This window comes from Archocentrus centrarchus, chromosome 15 (genome assembly GCF_007364275.1).
Source record: "Archocentrus centrarchus isolate MPI-CPG fArcCen1 chromosome 15, fArcCen1, whole genome shotgun sequence".
NCBI lineage: Eukaryota > Metazoa > Chordata > Actinopteri > Cichliformes > Cichlidae > Archocentrus > Archocentrus centrarchus.
The window spans coordinates 9,652,228-9,672,854 of NC_044360.1; the positions used below are offsets into that span (position 1 = coordinate 9,652,228).

The 20,627-nt window shown below is 38.9% G+C and overlaps 1 protein-coding gene across 18 annotated transcripts in view; it reads left to right on the forward strand.

Moving 5' to 3' along the window:
• Positions 1–254: 254 nt before the first annotated feature.
• The window catches only part of camk2g2 (calcium/calmodulin-dependent protein kinase (CaM kinase) II gamma 2), an 89,511-nt gene continuing 69,138 nt past the window's right edge, over positions 255–20,627 (forward strand). For 8 of the 18 annotated variants that reach the window (XM_030747931.1, XM_030747932.1, XM_030747933.1 and 5 more), the window contains exons 1-2: positions 258–492; positions 1,643–1,737. In XM_030747931.1, the coding sequence (XP_030603791.1) occupies positions 428–492; positions 1,643–1,737 (160 nt within the window). In that variant the 5' untranslated portion in view covers positions 258–427. Of the gene's footprint in view, positions 493–1,642; positions 1,738–20,627 lie in introns of all 18 variants that reach the window. The other 10 variants (XM_030747924.1, XM_030747925.1, XM_030747926.1 and 7 more) reach the window with 3 other exon arrangements.

Consider the following 20,627-nt stretch of genomic DNA (forward strand, 5'->3'; position numbering starts at 1 on the left):
CATAATACAGTATGGAGCGATGGGGAGAAAAAACGTTGTAAAAGAGAATAACTAAAGCAATAGAGTCCTGGGATTTTGGTTCACAGGAAACTATTTGCATGCATCACGAATCTATCTGAATAAAACCTTAAAAAAAAAAAGAAGTCACGCACACGTTTGTTTGCGCACACCATCATAACCTACCTGCTTTTTTTCATCACAGCGTGACTCATCGTCTCAATAGAGGATCTCCGTTACTACAGCTACCCCTCTTTCTCTCTCTCGCTCTCCTCCCTCCCTCCCTCTCCTCCTACTCCCTGCTCCTCTCTCTGAGCTCGAGCCACTCTTCCCCCTTTGAGCCTTCACGAGTTCTGCTCACGAAACCTGCGCGAGGCGACCACTGAAGCGCGAGGCAACTTCCCCCCCTCTCCCCTTCACTCCAGTCAACATGGCTACAGTTGTAACCTCGACCAGATTCACAGACGAATATCAGCTGTACGAGGAACTCGGAAAGTAAGCGACCGTCAACACCACCGCCGCCGCTGCTCTTATTGCATTCAGTGTGTGTGGTGTGTGTGTGTGTGTGTGTGTTTGCACGTCCCCCCCCCGCTGCTGCTATTGTGTGCGTCTACTTGAGTGTTGACAGGGCACGAGAGGGGCTGTCAAAAAAAAAACAAAAACAAAAAAAAAAAAAAAAAAAAACAGGAAAGGGTAGGCACCCTCCTGAGCAACAAAGAGCTGTCGGCAGGTTCATGTTAGCGCTGCAGAGGCTTGTAGTTAATCCTGCATGTGCGTTTAATTGTGCGCGGCAGCGTTGTGGCTCTCTTTGTAACCCCAGAAGGTGGGAATCATCCCCCTGTAGGAGCAACTTGCGAGTCAATTAATCTGCAGGTAGCACGCGTCGAAAACTCGTTTGTATTTGCTGGTTGCCTTGTGGCATCTCCGGTGTCCTGCTCAGCTCTGTTTTTGTGCATTTCTAAGCAGACTGCGGGGCTCTTGTGTACGCCAAAAATAAAAAGAAGAAGATGATACGGGTTGTGCTGCAGCAAGACTTGCGTTTGCAAAACATAAAAAGGCGAATGGGTTACTGTTTTTATATATATATATATATATATATATATATATATATATATATATATATATATATACTGGCTGTATATATATCCTGGCAGAGATTAGATCACATCTAATCTCTGCGTGTGGCTGATAGAGCTGCTCAACCTACCAATACAGCCAACAGCACGAGGTCAAAGGAGGTATGTGTGCAGAAAAGCCAGGTTGAAAAGATAAATGTTAATACCACCTTTCAGTGGCTTCATTCTCCTGCAGCCCTACTCACGTTTCATCCTGCCAGCTAATGACTGGCTCCTTTCACAGTGAGCCCTGTCACGCACTAGTAGCCAGGACCTCTTGTCATACACAGAATATCAGGCTGTATTAATAATGCATGCAACTTTCCTTCCCCTTTCTTTAGGAGTGTGTGACTCATGCATGCCCTTACACTCTTTGTGTGTGTGTGTGTGTGTGTGTGTGTGTGTGTGTGTGTGTGTGTGTGTGTGTTTGACAAGTTCTGTGCACTTTCCCTTGTGACACACTCATGTTTATGTTTGAAGTGGTTTCACTGATCTCTCATTTGTGGATTTGTGGATCTGTGTTGCTTCAGGGGCGCCTTCTCCGTTGTTCGTCGATGCATCAAGAAGTCCACTGGCCAGGAGTATGCTGCGAAAATTATCAACACAAAAAAGCTCTCGGCCAGAGGTGAGCACAGCTGATATGCACTGTGCGGCTCAGCATAACAGTCAAGTAGCAACATGCATTTATGCAAACTGAAAGCTGACAATGGTAGGCTTCTGTAGCTGCTCGGTGAAGTCAGTTTATTTCCTTAAGAGCAGGGAGACAGGCGGTCTGTCCTGTCCTTGACAGCAGAGATTCCTGAAAAGCTGGAGGCCACTTGACAAAGCTGGACCGCCGCAGTTTAGGTTGCAGCAGAGGGGTTAGCGGGCTTTGGTGGTTGTCTGCAACCATTTTTGGTTTGTTACAGTTCCTGCTGATGTCTAGCAAAGGATTGCACCCGCGCTGAGCTTGAGCCTAAAATATCCTCAGAGGCATGTCCAATGCAATGCAGGATAGTTTTGGTTTATTTTAATTGGGCTGGCTTATTGGTGATGACAATATTGTGATTAAACAGTCAGTTTCTAAAAAGACAAAGTCAAAACAGGACAAGAAACATGAGCAATCAGATGACCAGGCAGACTATAAACAAGCCTATAGACTGGCAAGACAGACTAACAGGCTGACTTCTTGTAGGTGCATACAAGGGTTTTATTAGGTCCATGTTTCTTAGTCTCTTTTATCATGATATGTTTGAGTCATAAAGTCAACCTTGAAGTATTGAATGTCTCAGTTATTGAAAGCAAACCAGTATTACTGAGGTATTTCAGGAATCCCTATAAATACTCAGTTCCATTTTTGAATCCAAATCGCCATGCATGACTCATCTCACTCATTTGTAAACCTGTTACTGTCTATGAAATATAAAAAAAAATGGAAAGTAATCAGGTTGAATAAACTGATCTAGCAATCTACTACAACATGGTAAGAGGCTTATAAATATTTCCTTATTCTGAAGTGGATTGGAAATGTTTTCATCAGCTGAATAATGTTTGGAGTTGAGTCATTTCTTACAGGATGAAAATACAGTTGTCATGAAATGGTATTTAAGTTAGTTTCCTCTTTATTGAATTTTCAACATACAGAACCATCTTTTCAACTTTTCTTTAATCTGAATAAATTTATGCTTATTATAAGGCAGGTTACAAGGTCTTCTAGGTTAATGGACAGAATGTTTCTGTAAAAAAATAAAATAAAAATAAAGCCCAAATAAAAATGAGTGAATCCAGTACAGCCTACTTAATCTAACATATTTTCATGTTTACGTTGCTCTGTAATTACACCTTCAAAATGCCAGTTGATGGTGGTTTTACTGTCTTGTGTTGAGCTTCTTTGTGTGTTTCAAGTAATGCCAGCAGAACTGTACAGATCATGTTGGGCCAATAAATGCTGAATACCTGAAATTACTGCAATACAAAGAATGGAAGAGACTGTATAAGCTGTATACTGTATTTCCACTGATTTGTGTGTTTACTGGGCATACTACCACCAAGTGCAAAACCATGGTTGCTGCAGTTTGCTTTTTGGTGACATGTACTACTGTTGCATTTCTGCAGAGGTGCGCAGGCGGCAGCAGCATGTACTGGTTATACAGAGACTGGTTGGCTGGTCATGTCATGGCCTAACAACTCATGATCATCAATTCATTCTTAATTCTTACCAGTTGGTGCCACGACTTAGAAGATCAAGTTTCACTGAACTCAAATGGATGTGCAGTGTTTTCTAGAAACTTAGATCCTGTTTGTGTCAGGCACATACAGGCACTTTCTTCAATAAATTGTTAAATATTACACTTCATTAATAGATTCATTCAATCAGCTGTCCTTTCAGTCAGTTTCTATCCTGTGGGTGGACTCCAGCTCTTGGATCATACACTGAAACTGGCAGTGGTAATCCTTGTTCTGCTCTGAAGCCTCTGTAATCACGGTGTAGCAACGCTTACCTGGTCTCCACTTGCTGCAAATTCTGGTTAGAATGGCTCTCCAGCTTGCAGCAGAACAAGGGCCATTATTGCCAACTGCAGTCCAAGACTGTCTTACCAACTGCTGGGTGAAAGACTCACTGGAGAAGCAGCTGAATGATGCCACAGCATCAGCCTGTGCAGCCAGTAGGTAAACAACAGGAAGGGCAAAGATGATTAGAGATGATACAAATTCCATTTAAGACCAAGGGGATTGCCCACTATTAAATTAATCACAGATGGGGTTGCTCTTTCGGTGGAGTGAAAAAATAAAAATAAAAATGCTAAAATAAATTGCCAAATAAGGCTGTTAAGCCTGCACAAGTAAAGTCAGTGTGTGGGGAAACACTAACAGAATCAATTCAGGTTAATTTACTCAAAACCCATCTGTCCCATCCACCAACGCAAGGAGATTACTAGGGCAAAAGCATGCGATAAAACGCTACTTTAAATACCCGATTTGTCAGCATCAGTGTTAACTGACTAAAGTTGAGTGACATGTTGCACACATACAGCGATGATTTTGAATTCAAACATGTTGTCAGTAATGGAGTATTTAATTTTTTGCAAAATGTTTGAGGGACAGTCAAACAGAAATGTTAGCAACACTTCCAGCCTTTTCACCTTTTTTTTTTTTTTTAATCTGTGTGTGTGTGTGTGTTCACATGCAGCAACTTAACACATGTTGAAATGCCACCACCTGTGTTTCGGTATTTGTGGCAGATTTGTTGTCATCGTCAGCCTGCTCGTGTCAAAGCATTTCATCTGCCGTGTAGCTGAATCCAAGCATCTCTTGTCTGTTGCTTGTTTTGGTTACCACATGTGTCTGTGTTTGCACATGTATCTCACTGTATCTCATCATGTCTTGGTGTGTGTGTTGCAGACTGTGTCTGTGTGTGCTGCATATTTGTCCAAGTAAGCGTCAGACCAGGCCACCGAAAGGTTGAGTGATGATGTGAGCTGCAGATCAGTGCCAGTTTTGGACTGATTGGTCTGCTTTTTTTTTTTCCCAGGGGAAGCAGGCTGAATTGCTCTGTCTCCCCCTCTGTCTCGCTCAAACACCCACGCCCATGTCATTTTCCTTCCTTTTTAAGTTGTTTTTCTCCTGCCCGCCCTCTCCTTTCTCTGTAAACAAAAGATTGATATGGGCAAAGATCTTAAAACTCTTTTCGCCAGCCGATTTGATCTAGTGTGTGTGTGTGTGTGTGTGTGTGTGTGTGTGTGTGTGTGTGTGTGTGTGCGCGCGTGTGTGTGCGTGTGTATGTATGGCTGCGTTGGCAGTGGTTCGGAGCTAGCAACCCGGCAACAGCAGGGGTGAAACTCTTCATCCCATAGGCTGTCTGGCAGAGACTGATTTGTGTGTGTGTGTGTGTGTGTGTGTGTGTGTGTGTGTGTGTGTGTGTGTGTGTGTGTGTGTGTATCTGTTGAATGTGGTTACAATTATAATACAAATATGCACACTTGTAGACAACTTCTCATTTCTCACGACACAAACACAGTTGCACACATTTTTTTTCCTCACCTCCTCAATGGTCTCATACTTAACTCAATGCACAGTGTCATTAATCAGACCCGAAATGCGTGGCTGATGATGCGATTTTGCAAACATGAAGGATTGTGTATGTGACTCTGAAGCTTAAACACACCATGTAAGTATTTTAAAGAATAAATCTGCTTTATTTCAACTTGTTTTAATAGTTCAGGTCACCATTTATTGATTTCTTCATGTCAGTAACCACACTAGCCAAATTAATTGCTGTGATCTGGGAAAACAGCAAACTTGTGTCAGGAAGGGCAAGCCTTCAGCCAGTCAGTAAGGGTCTAAACAGTGAATGCTTCAGGCAAGGCAAAGATTTCAGTTGAAGAATTGCATAATGATACCACTATTACTCAAACTAATGTAAACATTTTACAGATTGACTTCTGAATCTAGTTTTGTTTTCCCCCCTCAGTCTGTAGCAGGAATGTCAAGTTTAAGGGCCACACTGGGAAGTGAGAGTGACATCAGGGGCCAGAAACAGAGCCAATACTTTATTGATAAGATTTAATTAAATAAATAAATAAAATCAATATCTTATGTAGACTTTTTTATAGTGTTCCACCTGAAGCCTTCAACCAGTCCACAAAGATGTTTGTTGAGCTTTACACCATTTAGTCAAGCAAAATAGTTTATTCTGATTTCAGTTCTAGCATAAGGCTACATATAGCAGTCTCATAACAAGCCTGAATTTGATAGCTACAGGTAGTATTGGGCATTTAATTATTTTCTAAAGTATTATGTTTACAATAAGTAAATACAGTTCATATAGGAATCTACAGATATATATAAATAAATTAAAAAGGACAGTGGCCCCTTGGCTTCCTGCAGTTTGTGGCTTGACTGTATCTGGGACACTTATACCAATGTTTCATTGGTATAATCTTTCCACACACTGACATATGCTCAAAATTTCCTTGGTGATAGTTTCACATTTTATGTTAACACACACACACACACACAGGGTAAACATAGTAGCAGCCATCTTGTTGTTCCTGGTAATTAACGTGCCAGTTGTAAACAAGCATTACAATCGCGTTAGTTAATTTCAGTCTACTGTCTGACCAGCAGTCCGTTTGTGGGTGCGTTTCATATGTTGCAACTTATAAATTGAGAATTTCCTTTGATCTTGCTTTAGTCTCTTTTCTGTGGCTGTATGTCATTTTTAACAATTGTCTAAATCAAACCAAAAAAAAAAAAATTGTCTTTCCGTGTTTAGTCAGTTTGATCAAAGATGATTGAGACTATTTGACTCAGTACCAAGTGTTTGTATTGTATGATATTTTATCATTGTCTAACTATTTATATTGAATCCAGCTAAATAAAAATGAACTCACCAAACCCTGTGATATTAGCAGAGATCTTTGTCATAGGCTGGATAGTGAGCTTATTATACCTTTTTTTTTAAAAAATTAAAATATTTTGATCATGTTGCTGAGCGTTGCCTTGTTTGTGACATTGTCTAATCATTTGCTTTCCTCATCTCTGCTGTGTCGTAGAGATATCTCTGTGTTCTCGGATCTCAGCAGGTACCTTAAATACGTTATATTGAATTGAAATTATGGTAAAAACACATTCATAATCTCAAACATGTCTTCATTAACAGTGGACACTGCTTGCTTGCATAAACACGCCACTGCAGCAGCTGGAGGTTCAGTACTTTACTCTTTGGATCTGTTCACAGCTGGAAATTAACATCTGTGCCTGTGAGCTCCTTGCAGTTGTTTACAGATCCTGAATGTAGAATATATCGGCTTTGATTGTTTCATGTTTGAGGAACTCTGCAGTATTGCATGTACTTACAAGGTGTGTGTGCGTAGGTGGGATTAAGCCCTATTCACTGTGCCTCAGCGAGGGCACAATGGCAGTGAGGTCAGCGATTATGGCTGGGTCATGGCATCACATGCACACCCATAGTTTCTGTAGCAGACAAATGAGATGCAATGTGTTGGTGAGTTTAGAGGTGCTGGTAGGTAGATTTTCCTTCCATTGGATAGACCCAGCCTAGCACCTTCTTTCTAGAGTTTTCCGTTACCCTTTGCTACAATCAGTACTTTTTAACTACATCAGGCCGAGTCAAGTCATAATGACACTGCAGTCTCACAGCGGGGGAGACCTGCACTGTTTCAGCCCTGCCTGGTCACAGTGGCGATGCCCAACACCCATCAATCTTCTGCTTCATTCTTCTATAGCTTTTTAACTTGTCTGTGCTGGAGACTGCAGAATTTTTTTTTTTTTTTTTAAAGCTGATGTGCATTTTGCTCTTAGTAAACTTAGATGTATTTTAATGCCTGTTACCGTTACTTTTCATGTTGTCCTTATTTTAGTCTTTACTGATTGCTTTCAAACTATGTGTGAGCATTATTAAGTTATTGCTGATGTGAAAGTTCATACTGTTCCTGTTTGAACAAGTTACAAGTTAGAACCTCAAACAATGTTAAATCAGTGAAAAGTGGTTCCACAGATGTCTAGATGTTCCCACAGCCCTGACACTGAGAAGGTTACATTCCTTTACAAGATAAGCAACTTTAGCATCAGTTTACAGAACTAGATGATGATGATGATTATTGGTAGCCTGAGGGAACAGTGAATACCTGATAAAAATCGTAGAAAGCAGAAGCTAAGAAGGGAAGTGTTGCTTTTACTTTAGTGGTAAAGTGTTTCGGCACAGTCTGATTAAAAAAGGGGAGATAGAGTGGTCTCCTTCCAATGGCTTTGTGAGCCATGGTTTCTGTACGCCGCTTGTAGTCCCTTGAATTAATTCTGTACCAAGATAAAGTGCTAGAAATAAGTAGTTAGATTTAAAAAATACAGCACCAGCTACATTTATACACTATTTTCATATCTCTTTTATGGTAGAAGGTTCATTACAATAGCTCATTTCACTGCCTATCTTAGAATTGGATATATGAGGAAGTAAGAATTTGCTTTGGCCTGTTGTAACTTACTTTCATCTTCAGTTACCATTTATGGAGCTCACACTCATCACCGATCTGTTTTTGTGGGAATCAGGGCTGAAGTTGCAGTAAAGTTGCTAAATCCTCTGTCTGAATAAGCTGTATCTTCACTTTACCTCACTTTGTTGGAACGGTTAATGCGTTTACAACACTTTCAAGAGTGCAGAAGCATAAGGTTAAATCTGCAGAATGAGTGTTGTCCTATCTCAGTCTTTAAGTTTTTGTTTAAAACCTTTGCCCTTGCATTACAAGTTTTCAGTCAGACTTGTACTACATGGTGAGGGCAGATTATGTCATATCGTGTAATAAAATGGGTACAAGATTTGGTAAGTACTAAATCTTTAGTGAAAAAAGAGGGGGCAAATATCCCTTCCACATACAATGGTCATTAAAACTGAGATGGCAAAACTGATTTTATCTGGCCTGTGAGTGAATGTAAAACCCTAATTCTGTGTCCTTGCTATTACAACACATGTAGCTCATCCCTCCCCTTTTGAGCTCCAGGTAACGTATTTTTGCAGCCATTGTCCCTTTTCATAAATGTCCTCTAACGATAAGTGTGAAAGACTAAAATGGCCATGCTCTCAAAATTAAGCCGTATGGGGCTTAAGTCCAAAATAAATCAGCACATTCAGAAATTATGAGTGACATAAAAGGTTGCGCTATCACAAAGTTAGGAAGTTGTCTTGGCATCTTAAAAGATTTGTGATACTAAACAGATGTAAAATACATCGACAGGCAGCCTGCATTTTGGCCAGCAGGTGTCGAAGGGTTAAGGAGAGCAAAAGCATTGATCGTTATTAATAGTGGTACACACAATGGAAAGCAATGGATTGGCACTGGGTTTTGATCAAACATTAAATTTAAGATGTATGAGTAGTGTGAGTAAAACTGTTTTTAAGGGGGAAAGGACTGTAGTGGGGAAACTGGTGTGTGGCTGATGAAGAACCTAATTACCATACATGATCATACTTTAGAGGACATTTTAGAATACATATATCACAATAGTTTTAGGCTGTATCTAACTATCACAATCTTGCCTGAAAATAGTGCAGTATTTACTAAATACTGCAGTCACACAGGCCCAAACCACATTTTTCTATCCATGTGCTAAAATCTGGACAACCACAATTAAGGCTTTGTCTCCAGTAGAATAAAACTTAACATAACTGTGATGGTGTTAACTTGTTAACAGCCACATTTAGAGTTTAAATCATTTATCAAGTGCTGAACTGCAGGGCACATCATGCAGTAAATGTGTCAAACTGTCATTGTGAATATGGGAAAATATGCACACTTCCATTTCCATGTAACTGTCCAAGGAATGAACTTCTTAGGTGTCATAAACAAAGGGGTTTCCTTCATAAAAGTAATATAAGTGTAAAGTTATTTAGGCATTTTTATTTCAGTTGTGGGATTCACTCTGTACATAGGGTGACCAGGTGCCCCATTTAATGTGTTTGCACAGCATTTCTCTCTTCCTCACAAATTTAGACAGTGCCTTACATTTTGATCAGCTCAGGTTTACAAAAGGACAGGACATGCACTTTTCTAAAGTCTGGCTTATACCCAATGGATATGAAGACAGCAGGCAAAGCTCTCATCATGGTGAAGTGCAGGTTAGCCTGTGCCTTGCTGTCAACGCTGTGCCCGAAGGGGAAACTTGTAAATCACCACAGAGTCACAAGTTGTGCAGATCTGGGCAGAATATGGTGCAGACTACCACAAAGAAAACTGAGCTAGAGTTATTTTTAAATTTTGCACAAGGTAAAATATAGCATGAAGTGAGACTGTATACCTCAGTGTCATAATTGGCTCAAAATTGTTAGAAAATTGTGTTTCAAAAGAGATGTGCCAATCCATAGATGCATTCCCACTGAAACCCAGAGATGATTACCAGACAGAACAGAAGCAGTTTTAACAATTATTTTAACAGTTTGGTGAGGAAAGGGGCATTTTTGTAAGAGAAAAGCTCATAAGGAAAAAACTTATGCTTTTATCCTTATTATATCTACTTAGCAAGGGAAGCAAATAAAGTATTTTTTTTCTTTTCACATCCTACATGCTAAAACTTGCACATGGCTTAGTTTATATGTGCATTTATCTTCAGCTGGATGTCAACATTTCAGATTCATTCTCGCCAGCAGTAACATGTCTCTGAATTTCCTATATAAACATGCTCTTTGGCCGAGATTTAGTTTGCTGGGATCGACTTACCAAATCTGTGGATCAGCAGTAATTGCAAAAGTATTAAATGTTTAATGTGGCCAACATTGTGAATATCTATACACAGTGAAAATGTGGAGTGGTGTTGGTACATCTTATAGTTTAAAAAGATAAAATCCAACCTTGGGAAGCTCGTTTTATTAATATATCATGATGCAACACTGAACAGTGGCTTACAGGACTCAGGAACAGGTTTTACAAGTCTAGAAATTTATCATGGTGGCAACCTCTGTTCAATTCAGCAGCTGTGAGGTAAACTGTAGTATTAGGTTGTTGGCTTACTGGGGAATCTACCAGGAATGTGTGCTTGAATTTATATTTATTGACTCATAATCCTTTTGCAAATGATGCTGCTTTTCATTGCTGTAAAAGCTGAGCTACCCATTTTGTTGGAGTATTCTTCATTAGCTTAGCTGATGCTGTCAGGCTGTGAGGGGAAAAAAAGAGGATTTCAGCAGCAGTAAAGCTCCTTGGGGTAAACAAAAGGGAAGAATGTATGTTATATCAGATTGCCACTTAACTTTTTGAATTAGTTTTGTTTTTTAATTTTTATTGTATTTTTTTTAATTATTTAATTTAGTCTTTAATCAATTTTTATTTTTTCTCTGTTAATATTGGTTAATATCAGTCATCTGTGAAGCACCTTTAACTGCACAATAGCATGAAAGCATTACTCAGTTGCAGCAGATTTGTCAGCTGCACATTCATTATGTGAATCTCCCATTCCACCACATCCCAAAGGTGCTCTGTTGGATTGAGTTTTGGTGACTGTGGAGGCCGTCTGAGTACAGTAAACTCTTTGTCATGTTCAAGAAACCAGTTTGAGATGATTTGAGCTTTCTGACATGGTGCGTTATCCTTCTGGAAGCAGCCATCAGAAGATGGGCACATTGTGGTCTTGAAGGGATGGATATGGTCAGCAATAAACTACTCAGGTGGGCTGTGGACCCAGCAAATATCCCACACACAATTACACCACCACTAGCACCACCTACAAGGTAGGATGGACCCATGCTTTCATGTAGTTTACACCAAATTCTGACCCTACCATCTGAATGTTGCAGAAGAAATTGAGAGTCATCAGGCTAGGCAATGTTTTTCCAGTCTTCCAGTTTTGGTGAGCCCATGTAAACTGTATTATCAGATTTCTGTTCTTAGCTGACAGGAGTGGCACCTGGTGTGGTTTTCGGCTCCTGTGGCCCGTCTGCTTCAATGTTTGACATGTTGTGCATTCAGAGATTCTCTTCTGCATACCTTGGTTATAATGAGTGGTTATTTGAGTTACTGTTGTCTTCATGTCAGCTTATTTTCCTCTAACCTCTAGCATCAATGAGGAATTTTCAACAGAGAACTGTCGCTCACTGGATATTTTCTTTTTTACTGGTCATTCTTTGTAAACCCTAGAGATGGTTGTGTGGGAAAACCCCCGCAGATCAGCAGTTTGTGAAATACTAAGCCCAGGCTGTCTGGCACTAGCAACCATTCAAAGTCGCTTAAATCACCTTTTATTCTTCATTCTGATGTGCCATTTAAAAATCAGTAGGTGGTATTGACCATGTCTGCGTACCTAAATGCATTAAGTTACTGCCATGTGACTTGATACTTGGATTAACAAGCAGTTGATATGCTGCTATCAGGCAACAGGGCCAGTATCATTCAGTACTGATATTCAAAATTAGACATGAAAGTTGTGTGAAGATTTGACGTAACAATGATTTATTTGCGATGAGTTCAGAGTTATCCATGCTTTTTTTTTTTTAATTGTGAAATGTGTGAATAATTCATCATTATTCTCATAAATGTCACCTGCCCCCATTTATATCTGTCATTATTTGGTCATATTATCTGTTGCTTGTTATGTGTGATAACATATCACATCAAAATGTCAGTAAATTCACGTCTTGAATGTAGGTCATCAGCGTTGGAGCAGGGCCCTCAGCCCAGCATGCAGCCACTGTAGCTGAACACGTAAAATCTAAGAAAACAGACGTGAAGCTCAACAATGTGCTTTGGGTTTCACCTTTAAATTAAACATTTTCTGTGTAGACACTGAAAGACACAAAGGAAACACTGTTCAGAGTGATCTATCTCGACAGTGTTTCATGTTATTTTTAGCTGTAATTATATGTCACGTATTGTGTTGAACTGTGAAGAGAGTGTATTTTTACGCTGTTATTAGGTAAGGCTTGTGATGTCAGGAAGAGAAAGGGGAAAAGAGGGGAGGCTGGCAGGCAGCACTTGTCCTGCTGTTGAATTATTAAGGTGCAAGGCTCCTCTGCTCTTACTATTCATGGACAAGAGCTGAGGAATGGACCCCCAGACTCCTTTTTTTTTTTTATATACCTTTTATTCATCTCATTTTCTTTCATGTTCCTCATTTCTTCCTCAGCCACCATTTCCTTCCTTTTTTCCCTGCTTCTCTTTTTGTCAGCTCTTCCACACTCTTCCTCCCTCTTTCTAGTTCATGTCCTTCTCTCTCCCCTCTGCAAAGCTGCCGCATCATAGACCATATAGGCAGACGTGTGTGTGTTTTAGTTTTCAGGCTTTTGGTGGGCTTCTGGTGCGTCGCTGCAGGCTGATTGGCAGAGGCCAGATAAACGTAGCAGCTCTGCGTGGTGAATGTTTAATGGGACCAACTGTGAATATTTGATGAGAAAAAGAGAGTGAGAGAGCTTTATATGGAAGCAGAAAGATGTAGATGGAAATGGAGAGCAGGGCAGTCAGGGTTATATGCTCCAAAGCAGGAATAGTTCATGGTGTTAGTCTTCTCATAGCATTCAGACCTTCCTCTTTTCTTATCAAGACTTTGACACAAGTGCATGTGTCAGTGTGTGTTCAGTGCTTTTCCAAGAGTCTCCTTCTGTCATATTCACGATGCCCACTAGTGTTTTTTGGGGGGTTTTTTGGTCTCTCATGTCCATCACTATCCCCCTGTCTGAATGGCATATGGCATCATGTGAGAGCCAACTTGAATAAAATTTTCATTCACCATATAGTGCCGGCCAGAGTCGGGATACTGGCTGAGATTGCCGCTTTGAGGAGGTTGACTGTCACTAGAAAGTGAATCCGCAAATCATTTGGAATGTAAATTACACTAAGTTATTTATATCAGATGTTATGGTGCAGATTGTTTTAAATTTCCAGAAAAGCCTGACATTAAAATTTCTTGTTCTTTCTGACCAGCTGTGCCAGAAAGAAATATTCAAACTACAGTAATATATATATGCAGATCCAAGCTTATTTCAGCAATTCATTTTGGCAATTTTGCTCAGAATGATTAGTCCATTATTAAAATAGCTACAAAAATTATGAAAATGGTAAAAACTATCTATCACCAAAGATCATCGAAGTTTACCAAACCCAAGGGGAGCTCTTTTACAGGCCTGTTTTGGCCAACAGTCTTAAACCATTGTGTGAATATCTAACACTCCTCCTCTCATTTATACAAGAGTGAAGCCAAAATATCTCAGAAATGGGACTGCCATCTTGCACTTGGAATGTAATTTTTTTGCAACAAGAATTTGTGTAGTAGTAACAAGATGGTGGATACACGGTAATCATTTCCAGCTCCTTGTAAATACTGTGCAGACCGTGGTTCCCAATCACATCACCTGCACAACATGGAGGTGCCCATTTCCTGTTATATTTGGCTTTAATTTTGGAGAGCTGTCAAGATGTCTGTCTTTATTTACAGTGGGGAAGGTGGAACCTTTCTGTCATTTGTACATGCTAAATATTGCAAACAGGCAATTTTCTGACAGCTGTTTATTTTATTACATCATTGTTGTTTTTGTGCTTTGCCTTGTTCAGTTTGATTTGGTGCTCTTTATTCAGTAGTTAAAAAGAAGAGGTGGTGAGTGAGAGGAAAGTCATTCAGCCAGAATGCGAGTACGCCAGTTTGAGTTTGAAGTGAGCTGTTTTCATTGACCGCACAACTACAAATTAACTACTGTATGTTTCGGCATTCTCAAACTGAAACATTTCATTAATAGATTTATGTGAATATCAGAAAATAAATGTAGGAATGAAATGTGAGGGTTTTCCTTATTTTAGTCTTCAATCAAAATGTTTCAGTGAATCAGTTAAATAAATAAAGATGCTGCCCCACTGTGTTAATACAGTACCAGTCAAAAGTTTGGACACACCTTCTCATTCAGTGTTTTTATTTTTTGTTTCCTACATTGTAAATGTAGAAAAAAATCGCCAACAGTGTCACCAGCAAAGCACCCCCATACCATCACACTTCCTTCTCTATACTTCAGGGTGGGAACTACACATGTAAGAACCATCCACTCACCTTTTCAGTATCTTACAAAGACATGGTGTTTGGAGTCAAGACCAAAGGACAGATTTCCGCTGGTCTATTGTCCATTTCTTGTGTTCCTTGGCCCAAGCCATTCTCTTCCTTCTGATGTTCATCCTTAGAAGTGGCTTCTTTGCAGCAATTAGGCCATAAAGTCCAGATTCACAGTCTTCTCTGAACAGTTGATGCTGAGATGTGTGTGTGCTACTTGAACTCTGTGAAGCATTTAGATGGACTCTTATCTGGGGTGCTGTTAACTTGTGGTTTCTGAGGCTGGTACCCCTGATGAACTTATCCTGTGCAACAGAGGTAACTCTTGGTCTTCTTTTCTTGGGGCGATCCAGATGAGAGCCAATTTCATCATAACGTTTGATGGTCTTTGCGACAGCACTTGAGGATACTTTCAAAGTTCTTGAAATTTTTCAGATTGACTGACTTTCATTTCTGATGGACTGTTGTTTTTCTTTACTTAGTTGAGTAGTTCTTGCCATAATATGGATTAGAACATCACTCAAGTAGGGCTATTCACTGATACCAATTCTACCTCTTCACAACACAACTGATGGTCTCAAACACATTAAGAAGGGAAGAAATTCAAGAAATTAACTCTTGACAAGGCACAGCTGTTAACTGAAAGCCATTCCAGGTGACTACCTCATAAATCTGACTGAGAAAATGCCAAAATGTGTAAAGCTGTCATCTAAGCAAGCAGTGCCTACTTTGAAGAATCAAAAATATAAAACGTATTCTGCTTTGTTTAACACTTTTTTTGTTTAATAAATAATTCCATAAGTATTTCTTCTTAGTTTGGATGTCTTTAGTATTAGTCTACAATGTAGACAGTTTTTAAACAATGAAAAATTACTGAATAAGAAGGTGTGTCTAAACGTTTGACTGGTACTGTATGTTCTGCCTGTGGCCATCAGTCCAGTTTGTTTCAAAAGAAAGGCTGCGTGCTAATGGTTTATTCGATTATATCGCAATAAAGAATCTCAGGTGTGGATGAATTTGTGCCCTTCCGTGTATGTGTGTTTTCCTGTCATTTGCTGTCTCAGTGTGTATGAGTCATGGAGGAGGTCTTATTTGCAGATCCTTATTTGGATGGACTTGTTCTTGCATGGCTGAAGAAAGTCTGAAAGCTTCACACGTGTAAATGTCCCTGGAGTTAAGTATGGAATAGTTCCTGTTAATATTTTATATAAACCATATAAGCAGTATAAAATATATCTTGACTCAAGCACCTCTTGTGAGTGGTAATTTTGCATAATGTTAGGGATGTTTCTGGTGACTGATTTACTAGGCTTTTATACAAGAGAATAAATTCAACTAGTGGACTAGTTTAAAAGACATAAAAAACACTCAAAGCATTTGAGTAAATGCTCATGGACAAAGTTACATGCTGGCCATAAAATATTTTGTGTGTTTTAGGAGCTACTGTTAATCACGTCCTTGTTAATCAAATCCTGGTTTTCATGTCACTGAAATGTGCAGTAACGTTGCACACATGAACAACGTCAGATTATATTGCAGAGTTTGGCTAACCTTAGCAGTGCTAGCAGCAGTTCCCTTGGTTCTTCGATGCTCTGGTCCACACTCCAGTGCAGAATGTAGTTACACCAGGCTTTGATTGCTTGGTTATATTCCAGTTTATTTGGACCCAGCTGCCCTACAGCTTTTTTTTTTTTTTTTTTTTTAAACCTCAAAGTATTGCAGAACAGTGCCAATAAACGGCTGTCATCTGTTTACTTTTCACTCCATAGAAAGAGAAGGTCACAGCTGTTTGTCAAGGCTGCATCCCTGGTTTATGACCGTTGGTGCCGTAGCATCTTTGAACCGGTATCTGCCATAGTACCAGTGGCATTCCATCAGGGCATGCAAGGAAAGCAGTGCTTGACCAGTGAAATGTAAAAATAGACATAAATTAAAAAGTGAAATCAATCTCTCTTCCTTGAATCTCAAACATTGTTTATTTTTTCAACCCTCCCCTTATGGAAATAAAACAATTTTTTATAATTGATTGCTTAACCAACAAGCAATCCAAATATTTTACCAACTGAAACGATAGAGTGGAGACACAACTATTTATGACCCATTTTATTTTAGAAATTAATACTTTTTATTAAATAGCTCTATTATGTCTCCTCCCTATGCTGGGAGGAGACCCAAATTCCTGGGAGGGCTGCGTCAGGAAAGACATAAAATCTGCCAAATTGAATATGTGGATCCATTCACTGTGGTTACCCCTTGTAAATAAGGGAGCAGCTGAAAGAATCTTTGCTGTATGTGTGGCAGATGTTCTAATGTAATTAATCTCCAGATTTCAATAATTTTTTATGCAAAAGAGTTAACCTGATTTATATCCATCAACTGGGCTGTTTTCATCATCATGTTGAGCATTAAATATTTGCCTCAAGACTTCAGCAAGATTTACTATCATTCTACAATAGCTCCGTTAACCATGGCTCAATGCAGAACATAATAATGTAATGATTAGAAGTAGAAAACTATGATAAAATCAAAGACCCATGTTTAAAAAAAGGAGGAAGACCTATTTCTGGGATAACTAATGACCCACAAATAGCTTTCTATTATCCCTAGCACGCCAATTGGTCAGTTCATGTTTGTTTTTGTTTATGTTAACTCAGAAGTTTAATGAGAAATAGATTTTAAAAATTAATGGAGAAAATATTTTTTACAATTTTAAAATGCCAGATTGACACTCATAAATGTTTTGGGTTGTAAATAACCCCAGTAGGTCACCTGAAGGTTAAATTGTTTTTCAAATAAAACCCCCAAAGTCTCAGTTTTAAGCTTTGCTGATATAAATATTTGCTTTTTTTAAATTCAGTTTTACAGTTAACCTTTGTTTAGAGTAAAAAAGTTATGTGAAGGTGTCAGACTACAATTAACAGGTGAACCATTTACGAAAAGTAACAAAATGTTTGTCTTTGACAAGCAAGTATTATTTTCTAACTCCTTATATTATAAAACAAAAGAAATTGTCCATTATTCTTGTTGGACTTTGCTTTTGTGGATTTTAGAATGAGTTTGTTTTTTTTTTTGCCCCAAAATAGTTCAGTTTCACCATTTTTTAATATCTTTGGACACAAAACAGCAAATATAATTTCAAAAGACAAAGATTTTTTTTAAACTTCTGAAACAATTTTTTTTAAACTTAAAAATTAACAGTTTTTCTTGATTTGCTTGAACAAATCACATTCACGTATGAGCTCCCAAATGTAGTCTCCCATCATATTTTCATTGAAGGATCCCTGATATATGTGTTCAAAGTTCATTATATCTTGGTGGAATACAAGAGAACACAGCTTGAAAAAAGGTTCAAACCTAAATGAAAACCACTAGTAACTGGCATTATATGGGAAAATGACAAATTTGTAAAACCATTGTTTGAACCACAAGTGCAAAGTTTGGGATCAAAAAATTTTTTTTAATTCGTTTACATGTACAGAACTCGAAAACCACAGTTTAAACCCAAAGACAAGACAAAAGTGGAAATTTTTTAGTAATTTAATTATTGGTTGCAGAACTCTTCCAGTTCAACTTACCCTACATGTGTGAGAAACATTAAGTAGGCTGTAGATTATTGCTTGTGATTGTGTTTCAGATATAATGAGATGCTTGATATGGAACAGGTACAGCACCAGAGATGGCTGAATGCACAATGCATTTTTGTCAGTGAATAATATCTTGCTTGCACGCACTCACACACTCACTCTCTCTCACACACACACACACACACACACACTCTAAGGTTTAGCTGTGAGATCCGTGAAGTAATTAAACTTTATTGGTAAGTTACCAACAGTGAAATAGTGTTTCCTAAATGGAGAAGTTTTTATTGAGATTATTTATAGTCACAGTTGAAAGACTGAAAAGGCAATAAAGCGGGGTATTCGCATGGGAGAGGGATCTAGAAAAAATGTGTGTGGTGGTGTGTTAGCGTGTATGTCTCTGTATGTGTGTCAGTAAGATGACATCAAGCTCCAGCGCTCTCACATGAGGTTTACTTTTCATGTCTTTTTATTGCTTGGTTCTCTTCTACCTCTCTGCCTCATAAATTCTTGACCTTACCAAATTTCACATGTGGAACAATTGACAGCTTTCTGTGCTATGGATATGTTAAGGTTTTTATTGAGGCACCTTCTTGGTGCCCACTTTTACTTAAATCAAAATTGGTTGAAAGGACTTTAAAGAAGTTTGTAAAGGAAAAACAAGTAAAAAGGGAAAAAGAACCATCTGTTTTCTTAATCTTTTATCAAATTCAAGGTTGCGGAGGGTCTTTAAGCTATCCCACCTAACACAGGTCTCAGGTCTATCGCAGGGCTAACAGAGAGAGAGAGACCAACTATTCATGTCACATTCACACCTATACATTAAGAATCACCACTTAACCTAACAGGTTAATACTCCTTAGGTAGTCCTTGGGTTAGGTTAATTAAAAAAACAAAGCGATATTAGAACTTAATACCATTTTAACTGTTCAGCTGATGTCTGTCCATGCATACTTATCTCAACTAGTTAAAGTTGACTAAATCATTCCCATTTTAGTCTTTTATAGGTTTATCATCTGAATTGTAGTATCTGTTACTGCACCAGCATTTACTGTCATCACTTCAGTTGTTGTTATTATCTAGTATTTCTGGTATTTACTGTATCTTTGTTTGCACTTTTGGCATCAACTATCTGGATCAGGGAGTATCAATTTTTGTAAAATCACATTTTTTTTTTTAACAAGAACATTTGTTTGGCATCATCATGATGTTGAGCAAGGTAAGTTTAAATAAAATGAATATCAATGATGTTTTTAAATCTGATTTGATACAGATTGTTGCATTACTGTTAGATTTTGATATTCAGAAAACAAACCGATAAATTGCTGAAATGATCATTAACTCTGTCTGTGTGTATAAGTGTGTATGAGTGTGTACCCACTACGGTTCAGGGATAATCCACTCCTAATCACACATTCACCGTCATGTTGTCATACAGCTTTTCACCATGGTAACGACTAGCTTACAGTTCATGCAGTCCTTAACACCCATGGCCAAGATTACATCACCTTTATCACCATATATTTCATGGCAACTTACATTCACATTCACAATGCAAACTCCTCAGGCATGAAGTTGCCCAATCAGAAGGTACTGCTGTCAGTCAGATTGATGGTTTTCAGAAAATCCCTTTAAAGGATGTGACCGTTTGTTGACTTTTAATGTGACAGCAACCATTGAAACAAGTCCTATTAAAACTTCTTCAACAAGGATTCAGTACACACTCATTCACAGTCAGTCCATAAAACCTGTGATGTCAACACAGTGAATGGCAGGCATAGACTGTGACGACTCAATCCAAAGTGCTGACATGATCAGTGTCTCTGGCATGAACAAATGACATGCTAACTCATGACACGGAACAATGAGCCAGGAAAAATTTAAGTACATTTGCTACGAATTTACTATCATATCTAGTGGAGAGGTATAACTGCCTGTTGAAACTGTTGTAAACCTCTACTGTGCACATTTGATTTTGATGGAGAAATATGCAAGGCAATGTGGCACATAGACTATATTTCCAAAAGTATTCACTCATCCATCCAAATCATTGAATTCAGGTGTTCCAATGATTTTCATGGCCACAGGTGTTTAAACCCAAGCACCTAGGCATGCAGACTGCTTATGCAAACATTTGTAAAAGAATGGGTTGCTCTCAGGAGCTCATTGAATTCCAGCGTGGTACTGTGATAAGGTGCCACCTGTGCAACAAGTCCAGTCGTGAGATTTCATTGTTATTAACTATTCCAGTCAACTGTTAGCAGTATGATAACAAAGTGGAAGCAATTGGGAACCACACCACTCAGCCATGAAGTGGTAGGCCACGTAAAATGACAGAGCGGGTCAGCAGATGCTGAAGTGCATAGTGCACAGAGGTCACCAACTTTCTGCAGAGTCAATCACTGCAGACCTCCAAACTTCA